The sequence below is a fragment of the Leucopleurus acutus genome (genome assembly GCF_964270905.1).
Source record: "Leucopleurus acutus genome assembly, chromosome: 10".
Taxonomy (NCBI): Eukaryota; Metazoa; Chordata; class Mammalia; order Artiodactyla; family Delphinidae; genus Leucopleurus; species Leucopleurus acutus.
This window is the reverse complement of record NC_139153.1, coordinates 76,636,316-76,655,779: the sequence shown is the minus strand read 5'-3', so window position 1 is coordinate 76,655,779 and position 19,464 is coordinate 76,636,316. Positions and strand designations below refer to the sequence as shown.

General features: G+C 39.0%; 1 protein-coding gene across 1 annotated transcript in view; it reads right to left on the bottom strand.

Moving 5' to 3' along the window:
- CD2AP (CD2 associated protein) overlaps positions 1-12,632 on the bottom strand; it is a 106,284-nt gene extending 93,652 nt beyond the window's left edge. The window contains exon 1 of the mRNA XM_082848590.1: positions 12,384-12,632. Within this exon, the coding sequence (XP_082704716.1) occupies positions 12,384-12,387 (4 nt within the window). The 5' untranslated portion in view covers positions 12,388-12,632. The remainder of the gene's footprint in view (positions 1-12,383) is intronic.
- Between the last annotated feature and the right edge of the window lie 6,832 nt (positions 12,633-19,464).

Here is a 19,464-nt window from a genome sequence, read left to right as displayed (position 1 = left end):
TGAAAGTTTGCAAAGTACCATATACTCTTACCACATATTCAAAAAGAAGAAAAGCAAATGTGGTATGAGGAAGTTTTTACACAGTATTACATTCCTTTAAACATTACTAAATCAGATCAATAGGTGACAGATACCCACAAAAATACCTTAAGCAAAGTTCAAAAATGAAAAAGGATTTAATCTCACAAAAACTGATTAAGAATTAGCCCCAAAGAAATTACCATATACATGTGATTAATGTCTCCTCCCAAAATAATAAATCCTAAAAAAAACAAACATACAAAATCTATCTAAAAAGCAAATAAGTTGGAAAACTCAATTAAATATTCCTCAGATTTTTAATCCACTATTAACTCTGAAAAAACACTAGAAATTAGTTTTAAGCACATTTCAAGCCAGATTTTTTTAAATATCAATGAATATTTGTCATGAAGTTTTATAATACTCACCAAAAAAAAAAAAAGGAAGGAAAGAAAGAATCCTCTGATACCCTACTAGATAAATGAGTAAAAGACCAATGTGTAACACACAGTTAAAATTTGTTGTCTTTTAAGAGAAAATAGTTACCCAAATACATGAACAATGTATAACACCAACTCACAATTTTCAGGTAATAAATATTTAAGGTTCATTTTTAAACCACACTGACATAATTATTTCAATTTATGTTACTTGCTCTGTCTAGCTCAACATTTTTCTCCTTTCCCAAAACGTTTTAAAAAATAATTAAGAGGAAATGCTTTGATCAATGCAAGTTTGATTCTGCCTTCTCCATATCCTGTCTGACCTTGGGTGAGTAACAATCTCTTTAACTTTAATTTCTGAATCTGAAGAATGGGAACAGTGATATTTTACCCCAGAATGCTCTTGTGGGATTAAATGTTCAATAAAATGTCTAGCATTGGAAGCATTTCCTAAATGATAATAATTAACAAAATATCAGCTAAAAAGGAATATTAAGCTTACCAAAAAGTGGGAAGTTGCTATAAAAGACAATTTTACTCACTTTCTAAGCAGACTTTAAAAACATAATGAAGTTATACAGACAACTGCAAGAACCTATAAGAATAATCAGAATCAAGAAAAAATATGAAGTAATTATTTGAATTTCTCTAAGCATCCACCAAAATCTCTAAGCATCTTATGTTTCTAAGCATTCACCAAAAATAAATGCATGCATACAAAAACCAATAATTTAAATTCTTAGAATCAAAGAAGTGCTAAATACAAATGATCCCCAAACACCATCTGGCCAGGACTGAGAGCAGGGGACTATGTTTCACTCATCTTTGTATTCCCAAATCCCATCACAATGCCTGACATACAGTATGTACTCAACAGCTATTTGGAGCATTGAAATGAAAGATATTACATTGTCTAAAATTTTAAACTCTTATTTGGGGACTTCCCTGGTGGTCCAGTGGTTAAGACTCTGCACTCCCAATACAGGGGGCAGGGGTTCGATCCCTGGTCAGGGAACTAGATCCTGCATGCTACAACTAAGACCTGGTGCACCCAAATAAATAAATAAATATTCAAAAAACAACCTCTTATTTAGGCACAAGTATAATCATACTCAACATTCATTCAGGACTTCCCCGGTGGTACAGTGGTTAAGAATCCGTCTGCCAATGCAGGGGACACAGGTTCAAGCCCTGGTCCGGGAAGATCCCACATGCTGCGGAGCAACTAAGCCCCTGTGCCACAACTACTGAGCCTGCACTCTGAAGCCTGCGAGCCACAACTACTGAGCCCACGTGCTGCAACTACGGAAGCCCACGCGCCTGGCGCCCATGCTCTGCAACAAGAGAAGCCACTGCAATGAGAAGCCCGCCCACCGCAATGAAGAGTAGCCCCCGCTCGCCGCAACTAGAGAAAGCCCACGCGCAGCAACAAAGACGCAACGCAGCCAAAAAAAAAAAAAAAAAAAATTCATTCAGCAAATATTGGAGTGGCTGCTACTAAAAGGCACTTGTTCGAGGACCTGGATACACCCAAAAAAACAGCAGGGCAGGATAAGGAGGATCAGAAATACCTATTTTCCATAACCCAAAGGACATCTCTCAGAGGAACAGTTAGGAATTCGTTCTACATTTTATAGTGATTAAGAGTACCTGGATTCAGTATTTATTACTTTCTACTTCTGTGCTTGCTTCCTAATCTGTAAAATGAGAAAAATAACAGTACACAAAAATGTATATAGATTTGTTGTGAGAATTAAATGAGATGATGCTTATAAAGTGCCTAAAACTGTGCCTTAAACAGAAGTACCTAATAAATATTCACTAAATGTTAACACCTGTCATAATATACTACAATCTCCCCACTAACGATTAAGCAACAGGAGTGTGAGGATCCTGCCCACCTTCTTATCGAGTGCTTCTGTCTGTGCTGATAGATACAGACATCTCAAGAAACACTGTCAAATTTAAACCAAAGTATTTACTGAGAAGATAGAATTAGAATTATTATTATTATTATGGAAAAAACAATTAGTGTGGAATATGATTAAAAAACTAGAAATGTTAGAATGTAGGGGGGTAAAAAAATCACATAATAGCTATTTAACAGTCCTTCAGAACTTTTTTCTGATCACAGACCTCACTGAAAATCCAACAAAAGATATAGACACTTTACCCAGAACAATGCCATCACATAGGTCCATGCCAAATTTTACATGTTTAAAACTGACAGGCTTCTGAAATATTTTTCCCGTGTCATTTCTGAGAACTTATTCCCCAATAATTATGTCTGTGTTTTTCTTTTGAGCTCTTACCAACAGCATTCATGTCTGTGAAATGTCACACTTAAATCTTACTTATCTCTGAAGTTAAGCATTATAAACTGAAAGAACAGCTCTCTTATTACTAAGGCCAAATTATACACTCAAGTCATTCAAATGTCAAACCAAATGTCATTCAAAAGCTTCAAATTCTCCAATATACCAACAGGCCGACTGCCATGAAATCAATTTAGAAGAACTAAACTTCAAGCTTATTACATGCAATCTATTAAACTGAGCATTTTTTTCCATGAGAAAATATACTTGTTATTTAATTACAATAAATTATTTATCCAAGATAAATAATTAAATATCTAATACAAAACTAATCAGATAAGGCCAAAAATGGTTTATTTACCATTAACAAACCCTAAAATAGTTCAATTCCTTACATAACAATTTTAACTGCACAATACTTTAAAAATATTTTAATATATACTCTTGTGAGACTCACAAAAACCCTTAAGATTTACATTCTAAAATTGCATTTCCCAGCTGGTAACCACCAGCCACAGGTGACTACAGAGCATGTGAATTACGGCTAGTCCAAACTAAGATGTTTTATATATATGTAAAATACACACCAGATTCCAAAAACAGAAAAAAATATATACTAATTAATAAGTTTTTATAGTGAACATGTTGAAATAATGTATTTTCTTTAAAACAACATACCCATAATATCCAAATTAATTTCACCTTTGCTGTATTTTTAACATGGCTATAGAAAAATTTTAATTATACATGTAATTTATCAATTTAGTATGCCTCAAAGACCATGTGCATACTTGCTTCATGATACCCATTTAATATTATATAATTTTACAGTTCAACAACATTGTTCAAGTTATTTTAAACAAACTTTCTGGAGCAAATTAAGCCTTTATGCCTCAATTTATTTAACAGGATAAATTGGAGAATCATACAGAACTGTCTCATATGCAAAATAAGTAATTTCCCCTTTATTTATTAGAAGTATGTAACATCAATGTAACATACATGGAGTAGGCAATCTGCAGATCCCCCTGACAAGATGTTTAATATCCCAGATTACTGATTCTCTACTAAAGGGATTTAAGAGTCTCAATGAGTCATACAGAAAGGGTTAAAGAGTTCACAGCTGACCCTTGAACAACATGGGGGTTAGAGGCGCCAACCCTCCTCACAGTTGAAAATTCAAATATAATTTACAGTCGGCCCTTCGGACGGGCGGTTCTGCAGTCACAAATTCAACCAACCACAGATCCTATAGTACTATGGTATTTACTACTGAAAAAAATCCACATATAGGTGGACCTGCGAAGTTCAAACCTGTGTTATCCAATGGTCAACCGTACCTGTAAAAAGAAAGTTAGACCTCATCCACCCCAATTACTCCAAATTAAAATATTATTGAATCACAGACTTAGTGGACACACAGCAAGCTCCCAATTTTCTGCTAGTTACTAAGTGTTAAATTTTTTAGAATAAAATAAGTGATGGGGTCTCTGGCATCCATAAGCTCAGGGCAAGTAAGGTTATTACATATGAAAAAAAAGAATAACAAAGGAATTTTTATTTAGGCTTTAAACTGTGAGATTTAATCATAAGTTCAGTTGGGTTGTATAGAATATAAAGAATACAAGAAATGTAGGAAATTTTTGTGGGAAAGAGGTTATCTTGAAATTTAAAGTATAGCCTTTAGGTTTCCATTTGACATTCATTCTGAAAATTCTGAACTCTCAACAGATTTACTGTCATCATTTAAGGTAATTTTAAATTTTTTTATTGGAGTATAGTTGATTTACAAAGTTGTGTTAGTTTCTGCTGTACTAAGGTAATTTTTTTAACTGCTTCATAAAATGTGTTTGACAAGAATGTTCTAATTGGTAAGTAAGTAAAAATACAGTCTTCATCTTAAATAGCTTGCACACATGCACATATGCACACACATACACACACCCCAAAAGAGCAAGGCAAAATACTCATCAGGGTACATTCTGCTGCAGCAGAGTAGGAGTTTTAATTAAAGTCTAATAAAAAACTTTGATAGTAAAACACATTTCTAACTAATTAAAAGTGTAACAAAGAATTAGAAAAAAAAAACATGCAGAAGAATATACATTTGAAAGACCAACTTTAAATATGTTTCCGAAAAACATTACATGCTACTTTAGCCAAGACTGTATGGTCTCAATTTTACAAATATATGAACTTCTGTACTTATAATCCAAAACAAACAATTTGGCACTTGATTATTACGATAATCATGATAAATACAAATACTCTAGGAATGGCACTCTTATAGTTAATAAGGTCAGTCTAGGTGTTAGGTAAAGTTCTGGCCTCCTCAGTACTGGGGCACTGATAGACACTAAGAAGGTTAGGACACTTTGAATATTTCAGGTAAAAGGATCTTGAAGATACCAGTTCAAATGAAGGTGTGCTTCACTCTAAAGACAGTACCAGGAGTAGAGAAAAAAATATCTTGGCTACTGCTAAGTACTCACTATGTCACTGGTCAGACTTAGAGATGAACAAATCCTATTTGCCTTCCAATGCAGGAATCTATATCCTGATCTTCCTTATACTTCTCTTATTACATTTTAACATTTCTGACACTGGAATATATTTTCTTAATGTACTATGTTCCCGTTTCTCATTTGGATTTCTGATGATTCACATGTTAAGTTTTATTCCTACCATGTTAATTCTTATTCCTATCACAACACTCTTAGCCATCCCAACACTCTGATGACACTCATCAACAACTGTAGGTAAGGAGACATGGGAGCATTTACATCAGAATCTCCTGTGTGAAATTTTTAAAAATCCAGATGATTCTAATAATATGCCCAACCTGCAACACTGTTGTAAACTATCTGAGGCACCAAAACTTATATTTGTCCTAATTCTCCTAGCACCTAGCATGGCATTAATCACATTCCTCACATTAAGGCAAATACTTCTTGATTAATCTCTCATCCGAAGCTCCTTTCCTTGACAATGTGACCTTGTGACAGAACCTTTCTCTTAACGTTGGTGGTAACTGTTATTGTTACCATACTTAAAAGTATATTTCTCCTAGAAACTCTTAGTGATTAGATGCCACACAGTCACCCTCTGAGAATTACCTGGACACTGAATCATTAAAAACAACCTGAGGGACTTCCCTGGTGGCACAGTGGTTAAGAATACACCTGCCAATGCAAGGAATACGGGTTTGAGCCCTGGTCCGGGAAGATCCCACATGCCGCAGAGCAACTAAGCCCGTGCGCCACAACTACTGAGCCCACGTGCCACAACTACTGAAGCCCACGCTCCTAGAGCCTGTGCTCTGTGACAAGAGAAGCCACTGCAATGAGAAGCCCGTGCACGGCAACGAAGAGTAGCCCCTGCTTGCCATAACTAGAGAAAGCCCGCACGCAGCAACGAAGACCCAACGCAGCCATAAATAAATAAAATTAAAAAGAACCTGAGCTATGTGGCACTAAAATAGATACGGGAATTCAGGATCCCATGTTAGTCATCTCTGGTTTGCAAATTAGTAGAGAAACAGTATGTGATCATGATGGAAAGTTGAATAAAGTATACAAAATTTTAAAGATTAAAAATGCAAGTCTAAAAAGAAAAATGCAAGTCTACTGGAGGCACTGGAAAGTAATGTGGTATAAAGAGGTTCTAGGAAAAAAAGAGTCCGTAACATGGCCATATCTGACACTAGATCAACATTTCAGGCTAGATATCAATTTAGAATAATGAATTTTTAAAAAGCAGAGTTTCTTATTAGAATAAAAGCTCCTTTAAGTACAAACAACCAATAAATACACTTTCAGCTGAAAGAAAAGAGTAAGTATGAGGATAGAACATTCAGGCAACTGAGGTCTTCAGAAACTATCAAACAAAAACCAAAAAACAAAAAAGAGGTAAAGTTAAATTTAGCCCAAAGGAGGAAACATTTAGGAGCCCAGAAAGAAAATACCTAACTCACTTGGTGCTAAAACCAAGGTTAGAACTGAAAATTGAAAGTACAGCACAGGGACTTCCCTAGTGGTACAGTGGTTAAGAATCCACCTGCCAATGCAGGGGACACGGGTTCGAGCCCTGGTCCGGGAAGATCCCACATGCCGCAGAGCAACTAAGCCCGTGCACCCGTGCACCACAGCTACTGAAGCCCGCGTGCTCTAGAGCCCGTGCTCTGAAACAAGAGAAGCCACCGCAATGAGAAGCCTGCGCACCACAACAAAGCACGCAGCAACGAAGACCCGAGGGAGGGAGGGAGGGAGGAAGGGAGGGAGAGAAGCACAATCTTGGGTCTGAAAAGCCCTAGTAAGATTATGAAGGGAATTCTATCTGCTTAATAGTAGCAATAAATGACCCTGTGAACTAGTCTGAACATCTATCTAACAGAACATCTACCTAACATAAATCTAAAAGAAAGCTGTGGGTAGTATGGTGTGGGGGGAGTATGCGGGAGGACTGAAAAGGGCAGGTATACTATACAAAAAACAAACGAACAAAAAAAACAAGAAAGCTCTCTCTAATAACCAGCCTAATAACTAGCCTAACACAACTTCAGTGAAATTGTTCAGGGATCAAAAATTAGTAGTACTTTCAAGTTTCTTATGCCTTACTTGCCCATTTATTATTATATTGGCAGTTATGACTATTTAACACTGTTAAGGATTGTGCACTTGTTTCTGAAACAGAAGGGTATGCTGAAACTTTGTAATCTACTTTGCCTTGGGTGTGAAAGGAGAAGAACAGGTGAAAAATAAATAGCTGCATAGAGCAGATGTATCAAATCCCTGAGATCAAATAAACAGAGGGAGCGCTAGACTGTGAGCAAGAAATATCCTCAAGCATTGAGACAGAGAATCTCCTTTCACCCCAGTTACCCAGGGCCACTTGTAACACACATATAGATCCAGCTACCAACGCAGTGCCAAGCAGAAAATATATAAGCTCTACAGCTTAGGAGCTTAGTATCTTGTCAATATTACTGCTTGCCACATCCTAAACAATTCCAATAACCAAGCTCACTTTGTTCCTGGGAACAAATAGCTACCTTGTATCTCTCATAAGAAATCTGGACCCTGTCTGGTTCTGCTTCCTGGTTCCGAGGTCTTCAAGGCCTACTGCTAAAACTCATTTCCTCCCTTTTCCAAGATGCCAGCCTGAACCTCTACCTAGTACCTGCTACCCACCACCATCCCACTCCCACACCAACCTGGCCAACTCCACCTGTCTGCACACTGTCTTTTGCTACTCTTATCCCTCATGCTGAGAGGCTAACTATAGTACCTCCATCCAGATTTCCAGGCCAGTGTTCTGGCCTCTCCATCCAGAAAGAGCTAATCCTGCTTGAGGTAAACCTACCTAGTAGTTGGATATCAAACTCTACCAAGTCACAGATCCATCATGATGATTACCAATGTACCTAAATTTCAATCACATCATATTAGGTTTTATTCCCTCTTTCTTTTCTAAACAGAAACTCTGAAAACTTTCAGATGTTTCACAACTTACACCAGTTTACCTAGGAACTGCTTCTGCAGCTGTCCTGTTCTCACACAAATCAAGAATCATTACACCTTTCTTTGCCTATCTTCAACCTCTTGACATGACACCACTTTTTAAATACATTAGAAAATGGTATCATACTTAAAATACACTTAATGGAGGAAAATATTCCATGACACAGGAGAGGAGGGAAAAAAATCACAGATTGGATTACTTATAAATAAAAATTTGAAGGTATTTTCAATTGGTAATATGGAATGAACTGAAGGCACTTCATGCTTTTAACTTTCTTATCTTAAATGCCTTAAAATTTAGATCATCTTATTAAGTGAATAAGACATCATTTTACTTTGCTAACCCCTCATTTACGAGAGATATATGGCAAACTTCAGGCTAATTTCTACAGGAAAATATAAAATATTATGAATGTGAATTTTCACCCTAAATGTGATTTTACGGAATTATAACTATTCAAAACTTGAACCCTTGGAAAAATCTGATCACGAGTACTTACTAATTAAGGAACACAACTGATTATTAGATTTGCTAGTGATCCAACTTTGTTTCTTTTTTAAATTAATTAATTAATTTTTTGGCGGCATTGGGTCTTCGTTGCTGTGCATGGACTTTCTCTAGTTGCAGCAAGCGGGGGCTTCTCATTGCGGTGTCTTCTCTTGTTGCAAAGACATGGACTCTAGGCTCATGGGCTTCGGAAGTCATGGCACGCAGGCTCGGTAGTTGTGGCGCACGGGCTTAGTTGCTCCGCGGTATGTGGGATCTTCCTGGACCAGGGCTCAAACCCGTGTCCCCTGCATTGGCAGATGGATTCTTAACCACTGCACCACCAGGAAAGTCCAATCCAACTTTGAAACAAAAATTTCCTAATATTCCTCTTTCATGCTCAGGATTAGTTTAATTGAAGTAAATCCTGAAATTGAAAGGTGAGCTGCCAGGAGGCAATTTCCAGTTGCCACTACTTATTTGTATGAATCAAGATTTTATCCAAAGAGTGAATCAAAGAAAAGAAATAAATCACTGTATTACAGAAGTACACATATTATCTCTAAACCAAGTATATATTTCTGCCCATTAACTGCCTCATAATTTAAACATGTTGACTTATTATATGTGAGGTGGTAAAAAATAATTTAAACTAAAAAGTTCATAACCTTATCTAAAATTAAGAGAAATTCAATCCTTAAAATCTGCTTACTTTTTCAGAAATAAAAAGTTATATATAGTAACTCTTCGTGCCATTTGCTTTCTGTCTTATTCCACTCCAAAATGTAGATCTGTACTTTTGGAATAAGAAATATAAGTATTGTCTTACCATCTTTTTCAAGCTCTCCCCAGTTCTTCCACACGGAAGGCCTCAAATTTCCTTATGATAAGCATTCTTCCACATTTAATAAATGCAGAAACTAAAAACAGTGCTTTAGTTTAAGACAACATTCAAATAAGTCTCTACTAACACTCATCCCACTTAGTTTTTCCTAAACTTACTACCAATAATGAACTTTCTCACAGTATATCAAACTTTGGAAGTTATCTTCCTGTTTCTGCATTGATACAAAATCATCTCATCCCACTGGTCCCTCAAAGACAATATCATGCTTCTAACAAAGGTCAAATATTGAGAATTGTTTTTTCAAGTTGATGCAAGATTTAGGGAAATTTATTTGAAAATGAAAATAATAGCAACCAACATTGGCTGTTCTAAGCACTTTACAAGTATTAACTCATTCAATCCTCCTAACAACCTATAAGGTTGATAGTTTTATCCCATTTATAGATTAAGAAACTGAAGCTCAGTCACAACAGCTAGTAGGTAGAAGAGCCAGGATTTGACCTTAAACTGTCCCAGTTCAGAGCCCAAGCACGCTCTAACTCTCTAGCTGTACCACCTAAATGTTAAAAACCATCACTTAATAGGTATCCAAGTTATTCTGAAACGAAGAAATTAAAAGATTTTTCATTTCGTGATGAACCAGATAAAATACCATGTAAATATTTTAAGCTATCGTCTTAAGTCATAAGAAATAAAGACTTCTGACAGCAAAACCAAGTATGTTAGATTAATATTAAAGAAAAAACTCCCTTTAAGTGATTTTGATAATTTTATTATGAATACATGACCAATAAATTTAAAGTACACATTCATATGACAATATCTGACGAATACCTTTCAAAAATTAACTGCAAATGCACCCAAGTAATCAACCTTTAAAACACATTCTGGATAGTCAAGTTGAGAGTGTACAAACATCACACTTGACCAAGATAATCTGGCAACTCACCTAACCAGAACACGGCAAAGTCATTGAGAAAAGGCCTCTGAACAATCAAAATAAATACTCCAATGTCCAAGTATTGATACTCACTTTTCTCAAAAGAGGATCTCACAACTAAATAAGGGTCAACTCATTTTTACCCTTATGCAGAATTACAAATTTGATTTCTGGAGGAAAAAATGGCGTAGAAAAATTACCAGTGGGAAGGTGAAGGGGGACACCGATCACAGTGACAAGCACATCCAATAGGGAAGCAGAAAAATGCTTACTTAATAACTTCAAAATGCAAAGAAATCTGATCTACAGTCCTATATACAATCCAACAGATCCTCACGGCCCACAGTAACTGATGGTCACAAATGATGACCCTAGGTCATCAAAAGATTTAATTATATTCTGCATCCTACTTAAAACAGAAAAGAATACCATATTTAATTTTAGTATGATTTTCACTCAAAGTCGTTTTATAATTTGAAGCTTAGAGGATAAACCCTCAATTACCCAGTAAGCTCAACTAATAAATTAGAAAGAAATTCCTTGGAAAGTTCCAAGTAGCAAAGGTTTCACTGTTTCTAAGTTTAAGAGCACTATGTGTACAAAAGTTACCTGAGAGCAAAAGGGAGACAGGAGAGCACAGAAGTAGAAAGTCTAAGAAAACAAAGAAGAGCTAGGCGACTGTCTATAAACGTGCTATCCTTAAGGCATTTCCCACAAAACAGTGTGTGGGCAGTAGGTGCCACATCAGCAGTACTCTGTATTTGTCCTGCTCCTAAATCATTTGTTAGCTTCATGAATTATTAATTTCAGTTAATAGTTTGTTGAGATGAAGCAGTACCAACTCTTTCCTCAACTGCAAGAAGTGATAGCGTCCTTCTGATTGCTCTACAAAACCAACACTGGGATTACTCTTACAGAGTATGCATATGCCTTACGGTGGCACACATTTGATTTAAAAAAAAGAAAAAGTTCTCTTTTAAACTGCTTTTCATTTTTAAAGGATTCAGGGAGATAGTGCCAAGCCCACACCGAACTTTGTTATCAAAAACATTGTTACACTACTCAACAAAACTCCCTTTCAAACCAGGCTGCAACACATTCTTTCTCTAGCTCCAAACAAAAACTTTAAAGCACATAGTAAATAACATATAAGGCCTTGTACTTTTCTCCCCTTCTAGCGAGGAAGTCTAACTCCAAACAGGAAACTGCTTCTCAAAGGATTCAACGCAGAAATCCTACCAAACGCCAATCCAGTTCTCAGGAAGAGGTTTAATATTTAAGTGCCAACACACTTGCCCAGGTAGAAACGGAGTAAATACTCAAGCTTCCCTGCCCCTGCGGCACCCCTTGGAAGTTTTAGCAGGGAAAAAAAAGTTTGCCTTTTCTAACGAACAAACTACAAAATGCTTTAAAAGGCCAATCTATACAAAGGTTCACAGAAGATAAAGAAGTTGAAAGTGCTAGTTTGTCAAGTTTTTCGATCACCCTCCCCCATCCCACCAGGATCGGGGAGGAAAGAAGGGGCTAGGGAAGAAGGAAGGTTCGAGGCTGAGCGGAGCTAGGCGCGGGGCGAGGTGATCGGCCGCGCCCCCCCCAATCCCCTCACCTTTCCCGGGACCAGGTAAAGAGGCAGAGAGGAAAGTACGAGATGGTGCACTTCTCCGCCAGAAGAGCAAGGTGGAAGGCAGGGCGAGGAGGGGCGGCGGGGAGCGAGCCGTGTGGCCGCGCAGGGACCGACCCCCGCCCCCTCCCCGCCGAGATCGAGAAGGGGAACCGTCTCCCCGAATCGGGAGCGTCCTCGAGTCCCTTACCCATGCTGGGGGCTCCCGCGGGGAGCAGCCTGGCGCCCGCCGCTCCTCCTCCGGCTGCTCGCGCGGCCGCTCCGGCGGCAGGAGGCGGGCCCTCCGCTCGGCTCTAGCCCGGCTGAGCTCAGGCGGGGCAAGAAGGCGCCTCCATCCGCCCGCGGCGTTCCCTGGCCAGTCCCGTCCACGCCACCCGTGAGGAACAGGCGGCGGCCGCTCCTCACTCGCGGCAGCTGGAGCACCCTCCCCCGCCCGCCCAGCCGGCGGCTTCCCCACCCCCGATCGCTCCCGCCACGGGGTGGGACCTGCCGGTTCGTCGTGGCCGCCGGCTCCAACCCGGAGCGCCAGCCCAGCCCCGGAGCCCGCCCCCCGCCGCTCCCTCGGCGCCTGCAGTCCTCTAACGCGACGCCAGAGACTGAGGTGGAGACGGGGACAGAGGCCGGGAAGGTGCCGGGAGCTGGGCCGGGAGGAGGAAAATCTCGCGAGAATCCTCGGTCCTCCCTGCCCCGCCCCCGCCGTGTTCCGGCTCACCGCCTGCCCCCGGCGGCTGCCAGGTGCGGTGACGTCATGGCCAGGGGTCGCTCGCCGCCAGCGTCCAGGTGCGCGGAGCGGATGGGGGAGCCGTGCGGCACAGCTGCGACAAGTCCTCCGCCCTGAAGTTCGAAGCTGCTGGGACAGGCGTGTTGTGTGGTTTGTCGCTTCAGATGGATACAAAGAGTTTTTGCTGATAGGCAAATGAGCCTGGGTTGCCCCACTTTGCAGTGTTGCTGCAGCAGGCTTTGGGGAACCTAAAAGAAAAGAGGCCGCGAGAGAGAGATGCAAGAGGACAGAAATAGAGAGAAAAACCGTTTGCTTTCGAACTTTAGAGGTACAGCTGCAATCAGAACCTAAGGTTTACCTTGCAAAATTCCGCATGAATCAGAAGCATTTCTTAGTCGGAAAAAAATCCTGGGCACAGAGTAAATTCTATTTTACAGGATTAAATTATTGGGTTCCTTTAGTCTCTGTCCGCTAAAGACCACTTTCTAAATCCCTTTTCTCCTTGGAAAGTATAGTTTAAATTGTTACCTGATGGGGAGGGGGGAGCAGGTCGGGATAGTCATGATTTGAGAGATTGCCTGGCATTTTTTTCTAGCCTGAATATGAAAAAGAGCATAGGATTATTGTAATCAGACATGACACTTTCTTAGAGTTAGAAATATATATAATTAATTCAGCCAGGGACTTCCCTGGCGGTCCAGTGGTTAAGACTCTGTGCTTCCATTGCAGGGGGCATGGGTTCCATCCCCGGTAGGGGAACTAATAACCCACATGCCAAACAGCTCAAAAAGAAAAAAAAAAGTTCAGCCCACTTTTTTCCTCTACTGTTGAAGCAAACCCAGTTCCCGGACAGATGCGTGTGAGAGCGACATTTGTTGGTGCTTTTAAACGCAATTTTGTCATTTAATTCTCACAAGCATCCAGGCAAACCCGGGTTTCTGAAACTCAGCACAGCCATTTATTTTTTGTGGGACTTTGGATAAATTAACCTTGCTGGATTTCAGTTTCTTGAGTCTGTCAAAAGAAATCTTTATAGTGCAAAGCACAGTGTCTGGCACATAGTAGCAACTTTGTAAATATCCATTTCCACTATCTCCTATAGGCCTGCATTTGCCATCCTTTAATCTTTTATTTCTAAAAAGATTACATAGGGTACCTTTTTAACAAGAATTGTCCATTACAATCAGAGACCAAAAAGGATAAAAGAAAAATATTTAATATGCACACCCAAAAAGATGTACATATTGGCTGTGTTGTACTGAAACCATGAAACATATTGTGACTTTTTTCAGTCAACAAATATTTATTATTATGTTAATTGTCCCCTTCTAAGCAAACAAATAAACAAACCAAAAAAGCTGAAGTCCAGCCCTTACCCTCAAAGATTTTGAATTCTAACCAGGAAATGAGACATGAACAGATAGTTTATTAACAGTATGCGGTAGAGAGAGTCAAATTCCTGAAAATTTAAAGGAAAATTACTATGGGCAAGGCAAGCTTCAGGGGGAAGGTATAAATTGAACTAAAGCGTGGAGGAAGGCAATAATTTCAACCTGGAGGAGTCCTAGAAGTAAGGAGTGAAAGTGGAAATGCAAACGGAATATCCCTGAAACCTGTGTGGCTCCTGCAACCCATAAGAAAGCAAACAATTTAAACTTTGAAAAAAATGAGGCTGATGGGAGGCAAAAGAGGATTCATGGAAGGAGATAAAAAAAAATATAAGATATTGGAAGAGAACTAAATACCTTGGTCTCTAGGATCCTAGATATTTTAAGAAGAAAGGCCAATGAATAGAAATGAAGAGAGGGTAAGGAAAACAAACAGAAGGAGGGAAAAGAGAACTCTGGATTTGACAATAAGGTTACCTTTGAAAGTATAACTTCAGAATATATGTGACAGAATGTGTAATATATATAGCTGCATATATTTAGAATATATAGAATAGAAAAGTTAAAAGTTAGTTAAAGGTTTCAGTGACTAAATGAGCGATTAAGAAGTGAGGCCATGGGTTTCCCTGGTGGCGCAGTGGTTGAGAGTCCGCCTGCCGATGCAGGGGACACGGGTTCGTGCCCTGGTCCGGGAAGATCCCACATGCCGCAGAGCGGCTGGGCCCGTGAACCATGGCAGCTGAGCCTGCGCGTCCAGAGCCTGTGCTCCGCAACGGGAGAGGCCACAACAGTGAGAGGCCCTCGTACCACAAAAAAAAAAAAAAAAAAAAAGTGAGGCCACAAGTAGATAAGGTAAACATATTATTTTAACCAAAAGTCAGGTCACATAATCTGAAAAGATAAAGTATCTATCAGTACAATCAGTTATAGCCTAGAAATCTCAGGATCTGTGTTATTTCCACCATAAACCATGTATTTTAGAAGTCTGAAAATTAAAATAAGCAAAATCACTTTGCAAATTCAGAGGGCAATACCCCATTGAGGTGACGTTGACATATTGGATCATAAAAGAAATTGGAAAGATCAGGGAATAGGACAATAAGAAAGGTTGAGAAAACTGAACTAAAGCTAGGAAGTAATCACAATCCCGGAGTTAATGCTTTCAGAGGTGAAGACAAAGGACATCCCAATGGAAGAATGAAATCTAGAAATGTATTTTTTAAACTTACAAAATGGTATGTGAAACTAATGTTCTAAATTTGTGAGTACTGAGCAAATGTTAGCTATTAATGACTCCATGGAGCTCGTTTCATCTTATAAGTCTTACCCCCTCAATGAGGCCTTTAAAGTGTGGCACTATGTTTTATACATTTTTATGTAACTAGCACATTGCTCAGCTCAAAACACTGCTTTCCTCAGTAGTAACTATTAGTTGGATGATAAAAAATATGGTGAGATGATAATCTCATCATATATTTAGATTTAACCTCAAATTCCTTTCAGCTAAAAACAAATTACCTTTTCTTTTAGTCTTTATTTCCTTTATCTTATAATGAATTAGGATTTATTTATCCATCTATCCTCACCCTTCTTTGTATTCTAAGACAAATGAACTAATACCATTCTTTTTTTCTTTTCTTTTTTTTTTGGCCATGCCATGCAGCTTGTGGGATCTTAGTTCCCTGACCAGGGATCGAACCCAGGCCCTTGGCAGTGAGACTGCTGAGTCCTAACCACTGGACCACCAGGGAAGTCCTGAACTAATACCATTCTAATGACTCACTTTCTTTTTTTTTTCTGCTGAATATTGATCTGGTATGAAAGAGAATATTACAATTTCTGTGAGAATGACATAATTTCCACCAATCTAATTCATTCTAGACTGCCATCATGTCTTCCTAATGTTTTCTTAGGAATTTATCAGAAGATATCTATATTGAAAAAGCCATCTACCTTCTTTCCTTCTGGTGAAAGCTATTCTAACCAGGAAGATTATTCTAAAGAAAATTAAATATTAACTTGATTGTGTTATTTTTAAAACACTGATTTAGCTCAAATCTTAGAGGCAACTAATTCTTTTCTTTATTCTCAGTTCCACAGAGCTAGATTTCCTAGCCAGCATTCTTATTGTTATTTTGTTTTGCCTTGGCTAGTTTACTATATACTTAAGCACAAATTACATCAATGTATAACCTGAATTTTTAAAAATCATTCTTTAGAAAATAATTGAAGGAAATAATACTCTCAAACACAATGCCTATACTGTGAGGTTAGTGAAGCTAGAAAATGTCCCTGCTCAAACTGGACCCATCAGTTTCTAACAAACTCCTGCTACTCTGTTAGCAATTTGGGGCATGTGCTCAAACATATGGTCTCTCTAAGCACTTTTCATTATTGCAAATAAGAAAAAATTTAGTTAAAAACATGATGAGGGACTTCCCTGGTGGCAGTGGTTAAGAATCCGCCTGCCAGTGCAGGGGACATGGGTTCAAGCCCTGGTCCAGGAAGCTCTCACATGCCGTGTAGCAACTAAGCCCGTGCACCACAACTACTGAGCCCGCGCTCTAGAGCCCGTGAGCCACAACTACTGAGCCCGTCTGCCACAACTACTGAAGCCCACGTGCCTAGAGCCTGTGCTCCGCAACAAGAGAAGCCACTGCAATGAGAAGCCCGCGCCCCGCAGTGAAGACTAGCCCCTGCTCGCCGCAACTAGAAAAAGCCCGCGCAAAGCAACAAAGACCCAATGCAGCCAAAAATTAATTAATTTTAAACATAGGCACTATTACCAATAAATAAATAAATTAAAAAAAATAAAAACATGATAAGCCCATCCAAATGAATCACTACTTTGCAAACTGAAAGGACCTTTTAAATAATGTTATTTGTACTTTATTCGGATGGTAGTGTCATTACAGAGCTGGTGGTTGGTAGGTAAGCCATAGAGCCTTGTTCTAAGTCCTCAGAGAGTCTCTTTCAAGAAGCATTACTTTTTCAAAATGTTAAAGCTAGTCTCCTTTGAAGGGTCAGATATTTTAAGCAATTCCAAATGACAAATACATTTGCATTTTTCAAATATCAGGCAATTCAATTATATACACAATATCATGTGAAGAATTTCTGGCCGTGAGTACACATTTATTCAACTCAACGGACATTTACTGACCACCCATTATAGATCAGCACCTGCTCTGTCATAAATATAGAGATAGAAAATATAGGGACTTCCCTGGTGGGCCAGTGGGTAAGAATCCATGCTCCCAATGCAGGGGGCCCAGGTTTGATCCCTGGTGGGGAAACTAGATCCCACATGCATGCCGCAACTAAGAGCCTGCATACTGCAACCCCAAATTTTTTTTTTAAATTAAAGAAAACATGCCGCAGCGAAGATCCCACATGCAGCAACTAAGACCCAGTGCAGCTTAAATAAATAAATACTTAAAAAAAAGAAAATATAGTCCCTGCTTTTTTTTTTACACTTAGGTTGCTTCCATATCTTTTTTTAATTTAATTTTATTTATTTTTTATACAGCAGGTTCTTATTAGTTATCTATTTTATACATATTAGTGTATATATGTCAATCACAATCTCCCAATTCATCCCACCACCCCCATCCCACAATAGTCCCTGCTCTTAAAAGAGCAAGTATTGGGGGTACATTGGAGTTGCTCAATAAGGACAAGGAAGTGTATTTAGACAGGGAGAACAACAGGCAGGTATACTATTGAAAGCCTGGGATACCTTTGGCGGGGGGGCAGGCTGGGAGAACCATAGTCAAACACAGAGAGTTCATGTGTTGTGGAAATGATTTGAGGTCTTATCCTAGAAGTTATAGGTAGTTAATGAAGGATTTTAAGTAGGCAATTGCTTTGCTCTTTCAGCCACAGGAAAAAATTCACATGTCTCAAAAAATTAGGTACAAAAAATTTGGTTCTATAAGCATTGATTAAGCCCCACTACCCTCAACCAATTAATAAATATGTTTTTCACTAATATTAAAAATAACATTTAAACTAACATAATAGACGAGACACTATGTATGCTGGGCACTGTGAAAACAGCAGCTCTGCCTTTAAGGACTGTGATTTCCAGCTAAGAGATGCTTAACTGTTTTGAACTTACATTTATTTAAATAAAATTGGCCTTTTTTGCAGACATGGCACAAACGAATAAACTGGGCACATTCTCGTTTTAGTATGAATTTAGTAATGAATTAGTATTCTTATTTAGATCTCTTTGCAAATTCTAAACAATAAATGCAAATAACTTGTTTCCCCCAAATAAGAAGATATTTATACGTATCACAAGTTACTGTACCACAAGTTTCAAAAAAGAGTAGATTTTTGAAAACAGAGATATTAGTGATCTATGTTTTCTTCACTTGTGAGCTTTTATAAATGACAAAGAATGAATTATTATTATTTTTTTAAATAACCCAAAGGAACATCCAGAAGAAGACTCCATCTGTAATCATTATCCCTTGGGCAATACCATTTCTGTGTCTGCCTAATGTGACACTAAAAGGCACTCATCAAACTGTTATATGTCTATGCTTCTGCTTATCTAACCATGAATTGTTTCTGAAACAAGAAGTGGAAACTTTATTTCAAATCCCTACTTAACTTCCTTAAGGGCACAGATGGCAATGAGGGTTATGTCCCATCTGAGACTGGAGTGTTTAAACTGCCTGCTTTGACATTTTTTTTTTTTTTTTTTTTTTTTTGGTGGTACGCGGGCTTCTCACTGTTGTGGCCTCTCCCGTCGTTGCGGAGCACAGGTTCCGGACGCGCAGGCTCAGTGGCCATGGCTCACGGGCCCAGCCGCTCCGCGGCATGTGGGATCTTCCCGGACCAGGGCACGAACCCGTGTTCCCTGCATCGGCAGGCGGACTCTCAACCACTGCGCCACCAGGGAAGCCCTCTGACATTCTTTTGAAACCCACGATTAAATACCTGCCAAAGCAAAAGACGTTCCTCTCTGCATATTCCTCAGAATTCACATACCGTTCTGCCGGTTTCTGAGCCACGTCACCACTCCCACAACTGCACCACATGCTGTATGTGGCTCCTAAGGAGATCTCCTCCATCTCCTGGTCAGCCCACTCCTCCTCACCCAGCATTTGCCTTTTCTCACATCTGCTTAAATATTTGAGGGTAAATTCCAG